Source organism: Otolemur garnettii, unplaced genomic scaffold, assembly GCF_000181295.1.
Source record: "Otolemur garnettii isolate 467f Iridium unplaced genomic scaffold, OtoGar3 scaffold00067, whole genome shotgun sequence".
NCBI classification, from domain to species: domain Eukaryota; kingdom Metazoa; phylum Chordata; class Mammalia; order Primates; family Galagidae; genus Otolemur; species Otolemur garnettii.
In genome coordinates, this window is record NW_003852462.1 from 7,877,798 (window position 1) to 7,899,019 (window position 21,222).

The 21,222-nt window shown below is 45.3% G+C and overlaps 1 protein-coding gene and 1 non-coding gene across 2 annotated transcripts in view; both read right to left on the reverse strand.

Annotated features, from left to right (window-relative positions):
• Positions 1-21,222, reverse strand: part of MTOR (mechanistic target of rapamycin kinase) — a 140,021-nt gene that overhangs the window by 51,174 nt on the left and 67,625 nt on the right. The window contains exons 29-30 of the mRNA XM_003793268.3: positions 6,988-7,063; positions 3,292-3,431 (exon numbers count right to left, since the gene is read on the reverse strand). Coding sequence (XP_003793316.1) covers positions 3,292-3,431; positions 6,988-7,063 — 216 coding nt within the window. The remainder of the gene's footprint in view (positions 1-3,291; positions 3,432-6,987; positions 7,064-21,222) is intronic.
• Positions 8,894-8,996, reverse strand: LOC111726490. Its single transcript, XR_002774254.1, has one exon. It is a non-coding gene; the product is annotated as a small nucleolar RNA U13 (small nucleolar RNA).

The window sequence follows — 21,222 nt, forward strand, 5'->3', positions numbered from 1 at the left end:
CCTCCTTTGCTAATTTATAACCTGACACAAGGGAGGGACAAACCATCTTAGCTCTGCACTTCATCTCCCAGAAAGCACCTAATATTCGGCATAATCTCCAAAAACATGATTAAGGAGCCTCACACTCCGTAAAGGAACTTTTAGACCAGGCTTTCATGGTCTTCAATAACTGGGATGAGGAGAGGAAGGAGGAAAAGAGGCAATGACTGGCAGTGGCCCTAGAACTGAAAGAGGTTTCCCAAATGTTGGCTACTGCTATAGCAGGAACTTCTCAGAAACTGAGTTACCCTAGAGGCTCAGGCAAAAAGACACTAGGCCCACACTCTTCTCCAGGGACAACCCCCCTTCCAATACAACCACCTAGGTCCCTGGAGGAAGAGGTACCCCAGGAGGCCTCTGCTGAGACTGTGTCTGCTCTACAAAAGAGAGGAGCTCTGGAAGTGAGATTGCCCTGTCCTAGATCAAGGGGACCACAGACACTTCTGCACCTGCTGGGGCCCCTGAGCTGGCATCCTCCATACCCATGGGTCTTCTGGGGCTACTTTAATCTGACTGATGGACCCCAGCTTTGGAACTGCATCCACTTAGTAACATTGAGAAATTCTTTCTCAGCCTGCAGTTCAGTTTCCATCCTAACAACAGTACATTTGCATATTGAATATTTTAAGAAAATGAAAGACTCTGACCTTCCCTTACCCCTTTTCCTTAGAACAGGTTTTAAGACCCTCATGTTAGAGGAGCCATAGTTGGAGGGAAAGGAGCATCTGAAGACTGTCAAACTCTGTAAAATAATTTAAAGAGGTTTATTCTGAGCCAAATTTGAGGACTATGCTCTGGGAGGCTGAGGCAGGTGGACTGCCTGAGCTCAGGAGTTTGAGACCAGACTCAGCAAGGGCAAGACCCCATCTCTAAAAATAGCCACATTGTGGTGGGTGCCTAGAGTCCCAGCTACTTGGGAGGCTGAGGCAAGTTGAATTGCTTGAGCCAGGAGTGTGAGGTTGCTGTGAGTTGTGATGCCACAGCACTTTACCGGGGGCGACAAAGTGAGGCATTATCTCAAAAAAAAAAAAAAAAAAATTGAGGACTATGGCCCGGGACCATGCTCAAGAAGCCTTGAAGAAGTAGACTTGCTATGGTTGGGTTACAGTTTGCTGTGATACATCTCAGGGAGAGAAGAATTACGTGTAAGGTTGTAAGTTAATGCCTGGAACGTCTACATTGGTTTGGCCTGAAAAGGTGGGACATCTCAAAGAGGAGGGCTTATAAGTTGCAGGTGGGTTCAAAGATTTTTTGTAATTGCTTAAAGAAATGAAGCTTTGTCTAAAAGCTTGGGATGCTTTAAGTTAAGATAAGGAAGTCTATTAATTCAAGGCAAGCACTGGCCATATCCCAGACTCACAAGATGTGTTACCTAAACTGAGGACTATAGGTGTGGTTTAAGCTTTGTCTCGCATGGCCCTGGGCCTGTTAATGAGTTACAAAGCGGAACTAACTCCCTGAAGGGAGGGGAGCATGATGGGGCACGTCTGACCTCCTTTCTCACAGTCAACAACTCAGTTTTGGGGTATCCCTTTTGGCCAAGAAGGGGTCCATGTAGTCAGCTGGGTGGAAAATTTAAAGAGATTTTGTTTTAGTCTAGAAGACACAGGGTCACAGTGCAGAATGTGAACATGTAAGTCTTCCATGACTTATTCTCCCTAGATCACATCCTTTTTGCCCTATCCTATTTCTCCACGATTATCCTTCATTAAACCTGTTAGAAAAAACACTCAGATTTAACTCTTTCTTTGGATCTTCCCTTCCTTACAAAGGCTCCTGCATGCTTTTCTCTAGTTAATCTGTCTTTTATTATAGAGGCCTCAGCCATGAACCTAAGAGGGTAGAGGAAAAGATATTTTTCTTCCCCTATACCTGGATTATCCCTGGAAGCCTACAGAAGAATTTGGTCATAGTACCTACAAGGATGAGTGGCGCAGGAATAAGATTTACCTTTCACAGTCCTATCACTGTCTTATACTCCTGAATTTTGTACCATGTGCACATTAAACTTTCAAAAAAGTACTATAGGCTTGGTGCCCATAGCTCAGTAGTTAGGGCACCAGCCACATATACTGGGGCTGCCAGGTTTGAACCCGGCCTGGGCCTGCTACATAACAATGACAACTATAATAAAAAAAATAGCCAAGTGTTGTGGTGGGTGCCTATAGTCCTAGTTCCTTGGGAGGCTGAGGCAAGAGAATCGCTTAAGCTCAAGAGTTTGAGGTTGCTGTGAGCTGTGAAGCCACAGCACTCTACCGAGGGCGACATGGTGAGACTTGTCTCAAAAAAAAAAATAAAGTAAAATAAAACAGTAGTACAGCACTTTTGTTTTAACTATTAAAAAAATTACACTTGATGTTGCAAACAGAATGGAGACCCATTTTTCCCTCAACATCCAAATCACAACCTAGCCCAATGTTGTTAGTTAAGCATTTCTGTTGCTTCCACCTGGGATACAGGTTTTTCCTTCTCCTTTCTCCTTTACCTGACTCTTGGTCCTTCCTCTCGGGAGTATTGTTAAGACTGCGCTGCTCTCTCCTTTGGCTTCCAAAGCAGCCTGTTCGTACTAGTGTCAGTGCCTCTCATGCTTTAATAACTATCTCTCTATGTGCCTGCCCCATCAGCCTCCCAGGAAAGGTCTGGTTCTCTGTGTCTTCTGTATCCTTGGGCCTGACATAGCGATGGGCACAGATTAAGTATCCAGTAAAGGGGAAGCCTCTGAAGGGGGCAGTCATTGTTCTTTCCTAAAAGCATTAGCAAGCGCTATTATTAAGGAAAAAATCAAGGTTGCAAAGTAAGAATGGGAGATTTTTATCAGGTCAGTCAAGATTAAGAGAATAGATGAAAATAGGTCCTGGGAGCATACCCAAGGCTGTCCTGTCCTAGAGCACTACAAAGTTTAAGTTAAAAAAAAATTTAAAAGGTGGCTCATGCCTACAATCCCAACACTCTAGGAGGCTGATGCGGGAGGACTGCTCGAACCTCAGAGTTTGAGGCTGCAGTGAGCTATAATCATGTCACTGCATGCCAGCCTGTGCAATGGAGTGAAAAAATAAAAGGCCTTCCTATTTAGCAGCTGAGACAAAACAGAGAGATAAAAACACGAAAGTGAAAGATGAATGCTGAGAAAACATCAAGGGAATCAAAATGAGAGTCTGAGGTGGACTTTGGAGGAAGCAATCCTTTTAAAACCAAACATCAAAGAGCCAAGCATCTCACAGCCACCCAGGCCGTCAAACTGACGAAACTCACCATTCACCCAAGGCCTCGAGGCAGCGCATGCGGCCCAGCATCAGCTCTGGGTCATCCTTGTTGGTGTCCATCTTCTTATCATAGGCTACAAGAGCATCCTCCCACTCGTGCAGTTTCTCATACCAGGTAGCCTGGATCTCCTGCCAAGTGGGAAAGACAGAGGACTGCTATGAGGCACAGAGATCAAGGGGACATGGTGTTCAATCCACATGCTCTTTCCTAAAGTGTAGTGTTGTATGTATGACACTTCACCTCTCACAGCAACCTGGGCTTGGATTAAAAAGAACTTCAGACTATCTGGAAGAATGTTGTTTGGGGAAGGTAGAAATGCCAGTTCCTTGGCACACTGACAGAATGATCCTAGGATAATCTGAGAGCAGATGTCAGACCTTGCTCAGAAGGCTTCCTACCCAGATACAAGGATCACCAGGACACCAGTACGTGGGGATCTGAGGACAGGGGAAATCATTTGCACACAGTAGGAAGCCCTGACCAGAGCTCTTGCAAAGGTGCCATGGTCCCTATCTGCTGGAGTGCTGGCTGACATTGGGCCACGTGGTAGGGAGGGCAGCTGCTTTCCTGATGGGGTCAGAAGGACCAAGCCACATCTGCATATTTGCTGGAGGAAAATAACTTACTTTTTAAAAGCTCTTGATTCTCTGTATTTCTTAATACATTTTTAAACTTTCAGGAAATAATAATTTAAAATATAACAGTGCCACTTAAAAGTCTTTGGAAAAACCTTTCTCCTATTCTCCTAGAGTCTCTCGTCCAATGTTCCTTCCTGCTCAGTGCCTGGCAGCTATACCCGTGTCAGGGGCCAAAGGAGGGATTCCATTGCCCTGCCCAGATGGAGCGCCACGCTGAAACTGGGTGCCGTCCACGTGAGTAAGAGGCGCTACAGTCTAGAAGTTTACACACGGCGACTCCAAGCAATCAGGAGGCTGTTTTATGTGTTTTCTGCCTGCCCTCCATCTCAGTTTGTCTGCTGGGCTTCTTCATCATCAGCTCAGTAAATGACTAGTTCTGTACAGCCCAGGGTAGTGGCTCTCCAGGGATTTCTTTTACAACAATATGACTCCACAGTGGAATTTGAATGATATAATGCAGGGCCCACATTAGTTTCTCCCATTACCCTCTTCCCCTTTCTAAATAAAACCAACATTTGTATAGTATATTCACTGACTACTCTGCTAAGCTGTCTCAAAGAACCTTTTCTTTTTGAACCTCTGAAAGGAGGTCATGTACATTTGAGACTGTCAACTTGCACCTACTTCCCTGGTTTGTTTTTGGTAGAACCAATACCCTCTGCTGCCCCTGGACTAGTGCTGCTGCCATGACAGCTTTCCCCAACGCCAGTGGGGTTTGCAAAAACATGCATATCTGACTCTATGGAAGGTGAACTGTCTAAGCTTCATGCTCCCAGCCTGTACAAAATAATGCCTCTCTATATGCCTGGGTATGAAAGAGAAACGTAGAGAGGAATGACTGTAAAGACAGCATAAAATTTAAAAATCTTAAATTAAGAGGCCAGACATGGTGGCTCACACCTCTTGTAATCCTAGCACTTTGTGAGGCTGAGGCAGGTGGATCCCTTGAGCTCAGGAATTTGAGACCAGCCTGAGGAAGAACAAGACCCCATCTCTACTAAAAACAGAAAAATTAGCCAGGTGTTGTGGCAGATGCCTGTAGTCCCAACTACATGGGAGGCTGAGACAGGAGGATCACTTGAACCCAGGAGTCTGAGGTTGTAGTGAGCTAGGCTGACCCCATGGCACTCCAGCCTGGTAACACAGTGAAACACTGCCTTGAAACCAAAAAATCTTAAATTAAAAAAAAAGCACTGGTAAATTTCCCATTTTGGATTTCTATACTGGGTAGTGACAAATGTGTGGCACGCACTCAGTATGAACAAGCAGAAAGCAGAGGGAGCAGCATATGGAGCGGGTCAGGTAGAGGGCAGGGTATTTTGAATTGCAATAGATTGCAGAAACTATAAGGTTTAAGCAATGAATCACACAAAATTCTAATGAGATTGCTGTTACATAAATTGTGCTGAGAAAGCATTGGCTCTGCCAAGAAAAAGCAAACCATTGTCAAGCTTAATATGATTCAGCTACCTAAATATAACAGAAAATCCACCCTGGGTTTAGCAATAATCCTGGAGGCTAATGGCTACCTTTAGAACCTGAAGATGGAAGAACTTTCATTTACGGTTGGCATTCTGAGTATGGAGGCATAAACCATCTGTTGGCAGATCACCTGAATACCAGATGTTTGCGGAGTCCTTGCTGCAGTCAGCACTTACTGGGATATGAGCTTTAAGACTATCAGAGAAGAGTACATCTTGGTCTAGGTGGAGTACAATAAGTGCCCACTCGCCCTACCTTCTTGCCTCTTGCAAAGAAGGATTGTGGCAAAATGGATGAGACATATTCTTTCTTCTTTTTTTTTTTTTTTTTTTGAGACAGAGCCTCACGCTATCCCCTTGGGTAGAGTGCTGTGGCATCACAGCTCACAGCAACCTCCCAACTCCTGGGCTCAAGCGAGTCTCCTGCCTCTGCCTCGCAAGTAGCTGGGACCACAGGTTGCAGTCGTCATTGTTGTTTTGGTGGCCCGGGCTGGATTCGGACCCGCCACCTTAGGTGTATGTGGCTGGTGCCTTAGCCCCTTGAGCCACAGGCGCCGAGTCGACATATTCTTTCTATTCTTTCAGCATTTGGAGAGATACTGTCTTAGTCTAGTTATGCATAATGAGTGCTAAAAATGGGAAAATGATTCCCTTAAAAGTTTCAGTCCAATTTACTAGCCCTTGTATAAGGGAAAATGCTAGACAATTAAACAAAAGCCTGTGAAGGATTCACAGTTTTCTTCACTCCAACACCATGGGCTCTTGATGAAGGCAAACCAGAGTAGGCAATCGATGCCACTAAGAAAAGGCTCCTCATCAAATATATGAACCCAGAGCTTCTTGACCTTCTAGGAGTCCAATGCTAAGTTGATGAAGTTGATGCTTTATATATTTTAGAAGCAAAACACTCTTCCAAGATCACAAAGAGTAATGTAAATATTTTAATATTGGTGGGGCAAGGATGGCAGCAGAGAAGCAGCTATGCAAGCAATAAAGAAACACAAGAAAACCCCTAAATGCCAAGTATAAATTATAGTATATATATATTTTTGGAGAACTGGCCATGCTTTCTTCTGAAGTATATACACACAATGCAAGCTGCCACAGCTGGATACAAACATAACTCAGATCAGGGTTAAATGTCCAGGCTCTGCTACCAAACTGCCCAGTTCAAGCCTTGGTTCTGCCATTTATTCTTAACCTGGGACTACAGTGTCCTCATCTGTCAAATGGGATAACAATAATTCATAGTATTGTTATGAGGACTGATAAATTAGATAAAGTATATAAAACACTTAGCAAATGGCTAAAGGCACATGCAAAGAATTTGACAAATATCAGTGATGACTATCAGGTTCCACCCTCATGATGTATGTCCAGTTTGAATACAGTCCCTACATACACTGTCTCTTTCATCCTTAAGAGACATAGGTAAGGCAGCATCAGAGCTACAAATTGAGAAAAAAACAGAAAAGGAGAGTTAACTTTCTTGATCAAGGTTATGGCTGAGGCCTCCCTAGCCAGGTTGCTACCTCTTGTTTTTCTGGACGGAATGAGGCACTCACCAGCTCTCCAAAGTGTTTCATGGCATATTCTAACACCCCGGCAGCTGCCTCCGGCTGCTGTAGCTTATTGTTAATGCTGAGAAAACAAAAGGAAGAGATGGTTAAATTCAGCACATCTGAAGATGAGAGGCGTGAGGGTCAATGTGGGCAAATGGCTCCCCAGCACACTGAGGCCAACGTCTTGCAGATGCAGAGAGGCCATCAATTATCTGTTCCCACCCAGAAAGCTCAGTTTGTACGACTTCATCTGATGAAAGGTCTTTGGTTGCCTTTTCTAATTTTGATAGGGTGGCAGAGGGCGTAGAGTGAAGGTTCCTCCGGGCCCCTTCCTCCAACCAGCATGGACTAGTTTCTTCTCAGATGTTGTCAGGTAGGCAGCATGAGTCTGTTTTTGAAATGCTAGAAAGCCGGGATCCAAACTGTCCCTGCTGCAGTGTACAAATGTATGAAAGCCCTCTGAACAGTAAAGTCTTTTTTTTTTTTTTGAGACGGAGTCTCACTATGTCGCCTTCAGTACAGTATCATAGCGTCACAGCTCACAGCAATTTCCAACTCTTGGGATCAAGCAATTCTCTTGCCTCAGCCTCCCAAGTAGCTGGGACTACAGGCGCCTGCCACAACACCCGGCTATTTTTTGTTGCAGTTGTCATTATTGGTTAGCTGGCCTGGGCTGGGTTCAAACCTGCCAACATCGGTGTATGTGGCTGGTGCTACATAACCACAGTGCTATGGGTGCCAAGCCTGAACATTTAAGTCTTCACTTCTCATCAGTAGCAGGAATAACTAAAATTAAAATCATTGGACTGTAAGCAACACAGAGGTAGCACTGAGGCTGGGCCATGTCAGTGATTGGTCAATGACAGAACCTGGAAGCTGTGGCTGTGCAGCCATGCTGACAACCTCAAACAAAGCCTACCCCTGCAAATCCAGATGGCTCCTTAGACCCTCTCCAGGGACTGCCTCCTACCCCTCCATCAGGAGGCTGCACATTTAGAGATACTTAGACTGGCCCCTGGTGTAGAGATGCTTTTCTCTAATGTCACCCCCAGCTTTGCTGAGGTATCTGCAGGAAGCAGGTCGCCAGTAGGGTTGTAGGACTGTAACTGTGTTGGGGCAACTGGGCAGTGCCCCTGGAAGGCCTCCTACCTGGAGCTGGTTCATCAAGCTGCAAGGAGTCCCTGAGAGCAGTTGCCCCTTGTTCCAGTAGGAACTTATGCAGCTGAACCCAACACTGAACAAACGCCTGAGTTATGGAAAGGAGGGAACGAGGAGAGGGCGAAGGAGCTGGCCTGAGAAATTCATAGGACCACAATGAATATATCTGTTTACAGGTAGGGAGCAAAATGTGCCACACCAACTTCAGAGTCTAGACTGGTTTAATGAGCGAAGATCTAGTTTATTGCCCTGAGTACAAACTGTCTATTTGACTAGAATTAATTTTTAAGTGGTTTTGGGAAATTCCAGGATTTGGGTTCAATGTGGTAACATGGCAAGAGATTGCTGTTATAAATATTATTTTTAAAAATCCAAATTCCACCACATTTCTTCCAATAAAACCAAGAGAGAACTGCCCAGAAATTGGATGAACTAGAGAAGCTAACATTTGTGAAAGTAATAACCTAATGCCTCATGTTTACAAAGCACGTTCCCAATACTCTTCCAATCTATTGCTCCTTTGACCTCATGCATCCTTAAGAGAGTGGGAAGGGAAAGACATTATCACCCATCAGCCTGATTTTGCTAACAGGGAAACTAAGGTCCAGGAAAGGCAGTGAATTTCCCCAAGGCCACATGAATGGGGATAGTCCCACATTATTGGAAGCAATCTTATGTCTTTTTGTTAAGCAGGGATGAGAGGTGATGCATCTTAGATTTGGAGTCAAAAGACTTGAGTCTCCCCACCCCTCATCAGATGGGTAATGTGCTGATATCCTAAAAGGCTGGAGGGACACACATCTCACACATGACAGTGAAAACCCAACCACTGTGCTTAACTGAAACAAAAGGAGGCCAGCGGTGGTCGCTCACATCTGTAATCCTAGCGCTCTGGGAGGCTGAGGCAGGGTGGCTTGCCTAAGCTCAGAAGTTTGAGACCTGCCTGAGCCAGAGCAAGAACCTATCTTTAAAAATAATGGGCATTGTAGAGGGAGCCTGTAGTCTCAGCTACTTGGGAGGCTGAGGCAAGAGAATAACTTGAGGCCAAGATATGAGATTGCTGTGAACTGTGACACCACATCACTTTACTGAGGGCAAGAAAGTGAGACTCTGTCTCAAAAAAAGAAAAAGGATTAAGACCTGGGTTTCACTTTCTAGAGGCTGAATTCTACCACTTATTAGCTATGTGACAATAAACAAGCCATTTTTTTTTTAAGTTTTAAATTCCTCATCTATAAAATGGGGTTAATACCAACTCTTCCTTCATAGGGTTCTTCAGGGAATTAAAAGAAATGATGTATATGAAATTGCTAAGCAGGTCCTTATAAATGCTATGTGGGTCTTTCACCGGTTTTTGTCCAAGGATGAAAGTTTCTAGAAACAGATTTACATGCTATCTGTAGGAAGAGCACCCAGCTACAGTTGAGACTTAAGTTCATACTAGGAAGTCATCTGTGCAAGTTCTAAACTCTTCCTGAGTAGGACTAGACAAGTGTCTGGTATCCAGACTCTAAGCCCTGATTCAGGGGGAATCTACCAGGCAGATTCCCTGGTGCTTTCTGTGCTGGTGCTAAGCGAAGCAGTGCACCAGGATATTCTCTGCAAGTTAGTCTGCTGCAAAATGCAGATATGTATTTAATTTCTAAGTGAAACCAGATCATGACAATTTCCTTTCGGAAGCCCTACACACATTTTTCTAAGCTGAGAATAAAAAGCAAGTCTAAAGGGCTTAACTCCACTCTATATCCCCTGGGCAGCAGTTTCCAAAGCCTCAGGTACTAGACCACTGTTTTTCAACCTTTTTTATCTCACACACACTTGAATCTATACTTAAACTTCCATGGCACATTTAAATTATGTTGGAAAAAAAAAAAAGAGGGGCAGCGCCTGTGGCTCATGGAGTATAGTGCTGGCCCCATATACTGGAGGTGGTGGGTTCAAGCCCAGCCCTGGCCAAAACTGCAAAAAAAAAAAAAGAGTACTTACTATGCTTTGAACTTCTTTTGAAAATAATTTAATTAGTGAAATTTAAAAATTTTCTTGGCACACCTAAGAGCCTGCCAGGGCATACCAACTAAAAATCACTTTGTTGCCCATGCACATGGGGCTGGGTGAACTGTGTTAATAACTAATATTACTAAGTATAGATTTGGAATTAGCTGGTTCCTTGAAACTAAATAAAGCATGCTCTCGCAGAAGTACAAAATTGCTCTGATGAGGAAGATAAAACGTTTTTTGCCCAAACCAGAAGAAACTAACTCTAAGTGAAATTCATGTGCAATTTTAAGTGAACCAGCTGCTATCGTCCTGAGTATTTTTTCCTCTCCCCCCTTTCCACATTAACTTCTTACAGACCTTTCTCCCTAAGCTACATTTTTCTTCTTTCCTTCTGAGGAGTCTCCATGCACGGCTACAAGGCTGCTGGAGGATACTAACTGCTCTGGGGAGTTCAATGAGCAGAACTGATCTTGGTGATCAAAGGGGTCTGTTGTCTTGTCAGAGGGCCTTGATTTCTTCCTCTTTCTCGTTGACTCCTGGTACTCCATCCCGGGAGGCAAGAAGATGAAACAGTACGATGCCTAAGTAAGACTAGAGCTCAGTGCATGTGCCTGGCACTGTGTATACTGGTTATATATACACACATATATGTATACAAAAACCCAATTATTATTATTATTATTATTATTTTGTGTGTGGGTTTTGGCTGGGGCTGGGTTTGAAACCGCCACGTCTGGCATATGGGACCGGTGCCTTACTCCTTTGAGCCACAGGCGCTGCCCTGTTTACGCAATTATTAATATTCCCATTTTACAAAGGAAAAAAATGTGGCCCAGTAGATCATAGGCTGTTGCTCTCCCTTAGAAGGCTGCTTTCCCCTACAAATCTTACCGCTCACTTTAAGGTGGCAAGTGGCTCTAGTTTCAGCTATTTGGGAGGCTGAGGCAGAAGAATGGCTGTAGACAGCTATGCTGACAGGGTTTCTACACTAAGTTCAGCAATGATCTATGTATGATGACCTCCCAGGAGCAAAGGACCACCAGGTTGCCTAAGGAAGAGTGAAATGGCTTGGATTTGAAATGGAGCAAATAGTGTGGATCAATGGTGGAATCAAGCCTGTGAATAGCCCTGGTGCTGCCCAGGTAGCATAGTGAGATCTCACCTCTTAAAAAAAACACACAAAAGTACCTTAAATAACAAACACTGTAAGCTCTGCAATGGGAAGGACGGTGTCTTAGCTTTCTACTCTCAGTATTAGCCACTAGGTAACTGTAAAATGAATGAATGTGAGCAACTGGTGGGATGTTCCTACCGGTTAACTGTCTCTCTGTAATTCACTGTGCAGAGAAGGGAGCCCTCCGTACCTTCATTTTAACATTCTCATACTCCCTCTTACCCCCAAGCTCCCATCCCACATTTCTTCATTCCTTCCAGAAGCTATGAACACACCTTAAAGCCTCCGTGTGATGAGCGGCAAGCCACCACGGCTGGCTTTTCCCATGGCAGCAGGGCTTACAGGCTGTGAAGTGCAAGACAAATGAGCCTTTGTGGAAACACAGGAGTTCCAGCCACTCAGTCCCCTGCCTCTTCCTACCCAGGCGACACAAGACTGCCCTGGGAATTACTCCCCCTTTAAACTCCCCTTTTATGAGGCTGAAGGGAGAAAATGTAAGTTTGGCTCATGTGAGGAAATCACCTTTGCTCAAAAGTCCCCTTTTAAAGAGGAGCTCAGGTTTCACAGGGCAGTGGGGAGTGTCACCAAGCCTGTTCCATAAACACTCCCCGACTGCCCCTCAGCCTTTTCCTATTAGTGCTGTAGGCTTACAAAAGGCAAACTGTTCAAGGCACCCGCCCAACAGCAGAGAAGTGCTCAAGGACACAAACCAGACCCCACAGTTAATGGTCTGGCGAAAAAGCTCTGACAACAAACGACTATAGAGATGGAGGTTTGGCCAGGACAGCAGAAACAACAGGTCCAAAGGGTTGCTCGTCTGCTCTGGATGAGCACTGAGGTTAGAAGGAAAAGAACCCCCTGCAGGGCTTTTCTAAGCCAGGGGAGGCTGATCCCCACTGTGGTCCTAACCTGGGCGCAGAGAGCGTCTGCAGGTACTCCACTTTCTAGTGACAACATGCAGTTGCCATCTCACACAGCTGGGAACCTGACTATCCGAATAATAAAACACCTTCCGGGTGCTAGGAAGACAGTGAAGACAGACAGAAAGGAGAACAAAGGCAATTAGAGTATCGGTGGGGGGAGGCCGGTATACAGACATATTCATTTTCATTCATTTCTCCCCTGCTAAGGTTTAATTTTGATTAAAAAGGGTCGAGTTGAAGAGGTTGAAATTGGGAAAATTCTTGGCCATTGAGGACAACACTTTCTTTCTTTTTTTTTTTTTTTGAGACAGAGCCTCAAGCTGTCCCCCTGGGTAGAGTGCCGTGGCATTACAGCTCACAGCAACCTCCAACTCCTGGGCTCAAGCGAGTCTCCTGCCTCCGCCTCCCAAGTAGCTGGGACCACAGGCGCCCGCCACAACGCCTGGCTATTTTTTTTTGGTTGCAGCCGTCATTGTTGTCTGGCGGGTCTGGGCTGGGGATTCGAACCCGCCACCTTAGGTGTACGTGGCTGGCACCCTAGCTGGTTGAGCTATAGGCGCCGAGCCGACAACACTTTCTAGAGTGGAATCGACAAACTGCCTCACTGCCTTCATATACCGACAGCACACCATTACACCCAGCACCTGTGCCCCCACTGTCTAGAAACTTCCCTCTACAGGTGGGGTAAGGGCATGAACTGAGCCTGGCTGAGACGTGAGGGGGTGACAGCTGAGGAGCCAGCGCAGTGGGGTGGGGCTGTGGCTGCCCTGGCCCGCCCACGCTCTCCCTCTGTGCAGCCTGGGGGAGTATGACTGACTGAAGGGTTGTCATTAACAGCTCCGGGTCTTCATGACAGCAAAGTGGGCCAACTGCTGTTCCTACCACCTGAAGAGAAACCTGGAGAACAACACTGTCTGCAAGTGTGTCCTTTCCCTGTGCCACAGGCTTCTGGACTCATGCCAAATCCATGATAATTTGGCTTGGTCATTCCTCCTTGTAGGGGCCATTTGCTGCCTTGGCGCCTTGTGACCTCCAGGCTACTCAGAGAAAAGTGATGCAAGGCTCCTCCACACAAAGCCCAAGCCCATCGGAAAGTCCTCAGGCAAACGAGGAGCATCTGCAGTCACATCTGGGGGATTGCTCAGGCCTCCCTACTGCTCCCATCAGGAATTTATGAGAATATTACACTGCTTCCCAAATGGCTCGGGGCCTTCTTTCTCCTGTCTATTTCTAGTGCAGACCACAGTCTGCGTTTCATTTGGTTCCCTGTCAAGTGAAAATTCTCTGAATTCTCTTGGTGCTGGGATGGTGACACGTGCACTGAAGCTGATGGTACCGCGGCAGGTACGACTGAGGGGCCTGGACCAGCCATGGTGAGACCATAGTAGACACTGCTTTGGGTGTTCACTGAGGTAGCGAGCATTTTTTCTTGTTTCTCCGCTTCAGATCCCACTGTCACTTCTCCCAGCACCGAGGCTTAGCTCTGTGTCCAACATGTCATTAGAATCCAAACAGTCTGATTCCCTCCCGGGGCCAGGAAGATCTGGGGTTGGCTGAGCCCTGATGTCTTTATTTACCTTGGGAGTCTGGGAATAGGAGAATGGTTGGGAGAGCCCAAGAAATGAATAATCTAGAAGTGAAACAACTGCAATGCAGATGTAGGCGAAATGAGAACATCTGAAAAGTGACATGGCTGGAAGGTGAGGTGCGGCTGCTGGAAGTCAGGCAGTGGGAAAGTGAGGACAGGTTGGGAGGTCTCAGAGTTGCCCAACCAAAGCCAGACTAGGTGGTGAATACTGTGGAAACTTGAGTGTTCTCTTTTTTATAATAAGAAGGAAGGTGGCCCCATTATGAGGTTTCAAAGCTGGGTCATTTTACGTCCTTAGAGCTCTTTGGGACTTAAGGTTTGGTGCAAGACAGGGGCCAGCTTTGGACCGTCAAAATATGCTCCTGATGTCCCAGTTCCAGGGTGGCTTACAAATAGTGAGTTCTTCCTATATCTTCATCCCTTCCTTTGTCTGGTCACAGTATCTAGAAGATACGCTAAATGTCAATGGGAGAAAATGTGAGCATTTAAGAATGAAAAGGGTAGGTTAGGCACCCGTAGCACAGTGCTTACAGCGCTGGCCACAAGCACCGAGGCTGGCGGGTTCGAACCTGGCCCAGGACAGTTAAACTACCGAGGGCGACACAGTAGGACTATTAAAAAAAAAAAAAAAAAAGAATAAAAAAGGTAAATTGTTATTGGTTGTTTAGATTAGGAAGGGGGAAGGCAAAAAATCCTTTCTTTTCAAGATTGATGGGGGAGGTGTAATTTTTAATTAGGAAAAATTGGAGAAAGGGAATATTTTTACCTGTGCACATTCCGTGTCCAGGAACACATATTTTATATATAGTAGTACATACAGTTTTGGTTTTTTGTTTGTTTGTTTTTGAGACAAGAGTATCACTATGTCACCCTGGGTAGAGTGCTGTGGCTTCACAGCTCACAGCAACCTCAAACTCTTGGGCTTAAGGGATTCCCTTGCCTCAGCCTCCCAAGTAGCTGGGACTATAGGTGCCCACCACAACACCTGGTTATTTTTCTGTTGCAGCTGTCATTGTTGTTTAGTTGGCCCAGGCTAGGTTTGAACCTGCCACCCTTGGTGCATGTGGCTGGCGCCGTAACTACTGTGCTATGGGCGCTGAAGAGTACATACAGTTTTGTATTCTGCCTTTTCACATAACGGGCATTTCCCCCTTTGTCCAGACACTTCATCATTAATGGCTACATTATACTTTCATCTCACTCAGCGATCCCATGGTTGGCTGAGACACCAGGCCACCAGGTGCTGCCTGTGAGCCCACATTCAGTGTCCTCTGAGAGATCACTCACTCACTATGCGATCTGTCCTACAGAATCTTACAAAGTCGACTCTGGGGATCACAGTGACCACCTCCCAGAGGTGAACACTGGCGACAGCTGATAAGCTGTCCAGTCTCTGGCTGGATCGGGCCCAGGTGCCCTAACATGACATAGTGTGAGGTGCAAAGAGGTACGCAACCCGAGTGTCAAAGCCCAAGGTTTGTGCTGGCTGGGTTTCCAGCTGAGGGGCCTGTCAGAGGCGTGTTGTAAAAATGATGAATGGCTGTCACATTTCCAAGGCTCTGGCTGATTTAGGGAGGTATTGGCAGGCGCATTGCTCCCAGCATGTCAGGCAGTTAATTACTTCCAACTTTATCTTTCTTGTCAACACTTCTTGACAAATTGGCCATTATCTTTTTATTCTACAACAATGAGCACTGCTCCTTTTCTGGTGAGGCCTGGAGCTTCTCCGCCCCCCCAACCCCCCCCATCTGCTTCTTCAGATCCACAGAGAAACGAAGAGCTCAGAGAGACGGTACAGAGCAACCACACCAGGAAAAGGGCGAGGAAAAGGAACAAAGGGGGCGGGCTTGCAGACTGACTCCAAAGCTAATTTCCATCTGTCAGAGCTCAAATCAGAGTTGATATTTTAAGTAAAATCCTTATTTCTTGGCTTTTGAGTTTCACGAGCTCTGACTCAGTCCATAACGTGGATGAAGTTGGGAAACAAAAATTAAAGCACTGGCACCTAGCGACCTGGCAGCGTCTATGCTCCACATTTGATTGTGTAAGCATATGTGAGCTGGCCTCCTTCTCTATTAAGGAGCTGGGCCATTCTGTAGGAATGCTGATGTCCATTCTGGGATGGGGAAATGAAAAAAAATGCCTGCCTTCTTGCTGAGGACACCCTTACAGACAACTGTGGCACACTATAATTAGGTTACCAAGATTCACAGCCAGTGAAACGTCCAAAAGAATTTGGAGAGATCATCATCACTGGGCCTGACTGCCTTTGACAGCCACCAGGCAGAGCCCAGCACCTACCGTACTTTGTCAATTCTAAGAAACACACTTTTTTCACACCTTAACATCTCTGAAATCAGGACGCAGCATACACTTCAAGGTTTCAGAGCACTGGGACACAGCTGAACTGTCAGCAAGTTCCTTCCCTCCCACAGTGGACATAAAAATCAGATGCAGTTTCTACATCATGGCAAGAGCAGGTCCATTAAATCCAGGTGTCCCTGAGATAAGCTGGGTGCTGTGGAGGAGCAGCGGTTTACCAGTGACATACAGCAAGCTTCTCCCTTTAGAGGGGTCTTGTTGTGATGAGAGCCCCTCTGTGCTCTTGGCCAGCTTCAGGGGGAACCTGAGAACTCTGCTCTTCTGATGGCTCCTTGCTGATGGCCAGCTTTCTGTACTTTCTCGGGGTTGGTAAGATGCTATACAAAGGAAAACTGTTATACACTGAGTCTCCGGGAGGTCTTCAGAGCAGCCAGAAGTAAATTTACACTCTACTGATGATTGGAGACACTTGACCTCTTAGGCTGAATCTAAAAGTGCCTTTAAAAAAAAAGATGGGGCTAGAGAGAAAGATATAATCTGTGCTTGTGCTTCTGCAAAACAAAGCCTTCCTCTGTTCTCCGCTGCATTGGAGCTTTCCCACAAGGGGCATAGACTCCTAGAGGCACACAGGCCCTTTTGAAGTTGCACAAACCCAGAGGTTTGGAATGTGTTTTGCTCGGAGCAAAACCTCACCTCTCAGGATCCAGCACTTTTTCCTCTAATAGAAGGTGTGGGCAAAGAAAAGGACTGCATACCTTTTCTGAAAGTCAACTTTGAAAGCAGGACTCACACTTCCAAGCAGCACAATAGTGGCACCTTGGAAACATGTGTTTGGAATTAAGACAGAGTGGGTTTTGTTTGCATCTAGCCCCCTGCCTGCATACTGTAAAACCCAGTCACCCTTGCCATTAATTGGTTGCTCAGGCACAACTGGCACAAATCTTCTAACATTCTTAAAGAATGACAGGCTTGTTTTCCAGCTGGTGATGCCTGAGTCAGGGTGGAGGCAGTCTAGCACGAAGAGAAGCTGTGTAGTTCATGGGGCAGCTTGGGGTGTGGACCTGAGATCTTGTCCTGTAACCCCTGACAGGGTCTTGTCTCTAGATAAGGGTGATTTACTGAAGTTGCAACGTGATGGACATTTGATTCCCCTTTGGGGAAAGACAAGATGTGTTAGGTTTCTGGATAAAATACGGGGAATACAGCTGTGCAGAAATAAGGTCATGCTCCTTTCTTCATTCTGTCTTCAATATTTAGCTGCCGCATGGCCCCTCAGGCTGATGCAGACTGAAGTAATAAGACGTGCCATCTACACAGGCTTCTGGAATAAACAAGAGTGGGATCAAGTCTGACCCCAAATGCTCTGCGGTCCTTGCTGATCTTCATAAGTAAAGAAAGACGAGTGAGACGCAGACTAGTGGTTTCCAAGTGATTACACAATAAGGACACTACCTCAAGTGACCGATAAAAAAAGAGGATTGAAACAAAGGACCTCGACCCTTCCAGGGCTCACTTTCTTTTTTGAGACCGAGTCTCAGTATGTCTCCCTCAACAGAGTGCCATCGTGTCACAGCTCACAGCAACCTCAAACTCTTGGGCTTAAGTGATTCTCTTGCCTCAGCCTCCGAGTAGCTGGGACTACAGGCGCCCGGCACAATGCCTGGCTATTTTTTGGCTGTAGTTGTCATTGCTGTTCGGCAGGCCTGGGCTGGGTTCAAACCCACCACCTTTGGTATATGCGGCTGGAGCCCTAGCTGCTGAGCTATAGGCGTTGAGCCAGTGCTCACTTTGACACTTTGACTAGGACTTAAAGAAGAAAAATGGACTAAAAGGAGAGATGTGATACCCTACAGTGAAGATCTTGCTGTGATAAGACACTGGAAATGTCCATGGGAGAAGACTATAAGTCTCCACGACAGATATTAGTGAGAACAGAACCTTCTGTTCTTTTATTCAACAAGTTCCAACTGAGTATCTCTTCTGATTTTTTTTTTTGAGACACAGTCTCACTCTGTTGCCCTGGCTAGAGTTTTGTGGTGTCACAGCTCATAGCAACCTCAAACTCTTAGGCTTGAGCAATTCTCTTGCTTCAGCCTTCCAAGTAGCTGGTACTATAGGTACCTGCCACTATGCCTGGCTAGTTTTTCTATTTTTAGTAGAGATGGGGTCTCAGTTGCTCAGGCTGGTCTTGAACTCCTGAGCTCAAGCAATTCACCCGCCTCAGCCTCCCAGAGTGCTGGGATTACAGGTGTGAGCCACCACACCCGGCCTAAGAATCTCTTTGGTCTTAGGCTTTGTGCTAAGGGCTAGATGCCAGAAGTACTGTGGTAAAAAAGACAAAGGAGGTCTCCGCTTTCAGAGAGCTTACAGTTTAGGGAAGCAGATATACACAGAAAGACCAAACTAGAGTAAGTGCTGTAGAAGACAACAGAGACAGCGTAGAGAAAAACATGGGGGACTCAGGTTAGGGGAGTCAGGAAAGACTGTTCTAATAAGACAACTGTGTACTAAGTAATATAATCCGCTGGACACTAACCATGTGTCAGACACTTATCCAAGTGGGCGTTTTTCTTTTTATTATCCGGGAATCACTGAGGGTACAAAGAACCAGGTTACACTGATTAGTCTAAGTGTTTTATGTGTATCATTTTTAAACAAACTTGCTCATTCAAATAAAACATATGTATAGGAAAATGTAACACCTAATTGCACCGCTTAACTAATTATCATAATGTGAAGACAACTTTGTAACTACCACCCAGACCAAGAGACAGGACACAGCACCCTGCCAGCAGCCCAGAAACTCCTTCTCCACATCCCCACAGATAAGCAGTACTCTGACTTCTAATAAGACTGGTTAGTCTGGTCAGTTTCTGAACTTTATACAAATACTTAACACTATGTTTGCGAAATGCATCCATGTTGTGGCACATGCCATAGTGTTTGCTTTCTGTTGCTGGGGTACTTTTACTGTCTGAATACACCACCATTATTTACCTGTCTTACTGTTGATGGAAATTTGACTTGTTTCCAATATTTGGCTATTATGAGTGGTACAACCAAAACTACTCTCATTTTTACCTTTTGGAGCACGTGTGCTCACATTTCTTTCTTTCTTTTTTTTTTTTTTTGAGACAGAGTCTCATTTTCTCACCCTTGGTAGAATGCTGTAGTGTCATAGCTCACAGCAACTTCAAACTCTTGGGTGATTCTCTTGCCTCAGCCTCCCAAGGAGCTGGGACCACAGGCGCCCGCCACAATACATGACTCTTTTTAGAGATGAGGTTTTGCTCTGGCTCAGGCTGGTCTTGAACCTGTGAGTACAGTCCATATACCCATGTTGGCCTTCCAGAGTGCCAGGATTACAGGCGTGAGCCACTGTGTCCGGCCTCACATTTCTGTTGGTAATGCTTTATAAGCTACTGACAAATTGTTCTCTAAAGTGGTTTCACCAATTTACATTTATACCAGTAGGATTTGAAAACCCTAATGGCTCCACATCTCTGTCAACACTTGGTATTTTTAGTTTTCCATTTCAGCCCTTCTGCTTGGTACGTAGAGGCATTTTATTATGCTTTTACTTTGAATTTCCACAATGACTGATGTGATGGGATAGCTTTTTTTTTTTTTTGAGACAGAGTCTCACTTTACTGCCCTCGATAGAGTGCTGTGACCATAGCTCACAGCAACCTCAAACTCTTGTGCTCTAGCGATCCTCTTGCCTCAGCCTCCCCAGTAGCTGGGATTACAGGTGCCACCACGATGCCCGGCTAGTTGATGGGGGTAATTTTGTGTGTGTATAGGTGTTTTGGATATTCTCTTTTGGGAACTAAACACTTGTTTCCCTCATTGTTTGATCAGTGCTTTTTCCATCCTCTGGACACAAAACAAGAGTATACATTAGAAATATCTCTTGTCTTTTCATTCTCTTCATAGTGTCTCCTAATGAACAGAAATGACTAGTTTTTAATGTATTTTAAAATGTTTTCCTTGTAGATGTTGTTTTTTGTATACTGTTTAGGAAATCTTCGTTTATCCCAACATGCTGAAGTTCATCTCCTATGTTATCTCCTAGCTTTGTTGTTTTACCTTTCATATCTAGAATTTAAATATCCTGGACTTGAGCTTTTGTGTGTGGTGTGAGGTTAGTTAGGATCAAGAGCCCTTCCCCCGACCCCCGAAGGCTCTCCCTGACCCAGCAGCACTCACTGCCAAGACTGGCCGTGCTGTGGTACTTACTGCCTTGTCATAAACTAAGTGTCCATATATGTGTGGATCTGTTTATGAACTTTTAATTCTGTTCTGTTTGTCTATTCTGTGCCAATTATTTACTGTAGCTTTATGGTAAGTCTTCATATCTTGTTGTGTAACTCATCCAAATTTATTTACATCATTCAAAAGTGCCTTAGCTATTCTTAACTTTTTGCTTTATTTAACTTAATTCTCACAAAAATTCTGTGAGGTAAGGTAATTTTAATTTTTATCTCCATTTCACAGATTGGTAAACTCAGAGAAGTAAATTAATGTGCCTGCAAGTGTTGGGGAAGAATTAGAGTCCCGATTAGTCTCATTCTAGATCTAAGCACACCTAAGTGTTTCACATATTGCCTCCTTAATCCTAAAGCCAGATGACCCCATCGGGGTATTTAATTTGAATGCATTACAATTTTAAGAAACTTTCATGCTCAAAAGCATCCATTTCCAGTTAAAAATCCTGTTTTCCAATTACCAAAGGCTACTTTCCTGGTGAGACTTAAAAAAAAGCAGCCTAAGAGGCTCTTGAATTCCTTCCCCAGCCGCAAGTCTGCAGAGGATCAGTTCTGCTCCTCACCTGGAATCAGAGGCCTTGGGGCGGCTCCCTCCACCTCTCCAGCTTTAGCTCCTGCCATCACTCCTGTCCTTGTCTCTCAGGCCACACTTGATTACATACCTTTTGCTACTAGGCCAAGTTCTTTGGCACAGCTGTACATTTGCTCAGGATGTCCCCTCTCATTCCTGGCCACTTCTTCCTTTTTCTTTAAAAACTTTATCACTTCCCCTGGCAGGCCCTCCAGCGCATCACCTGGGTCGGGCCC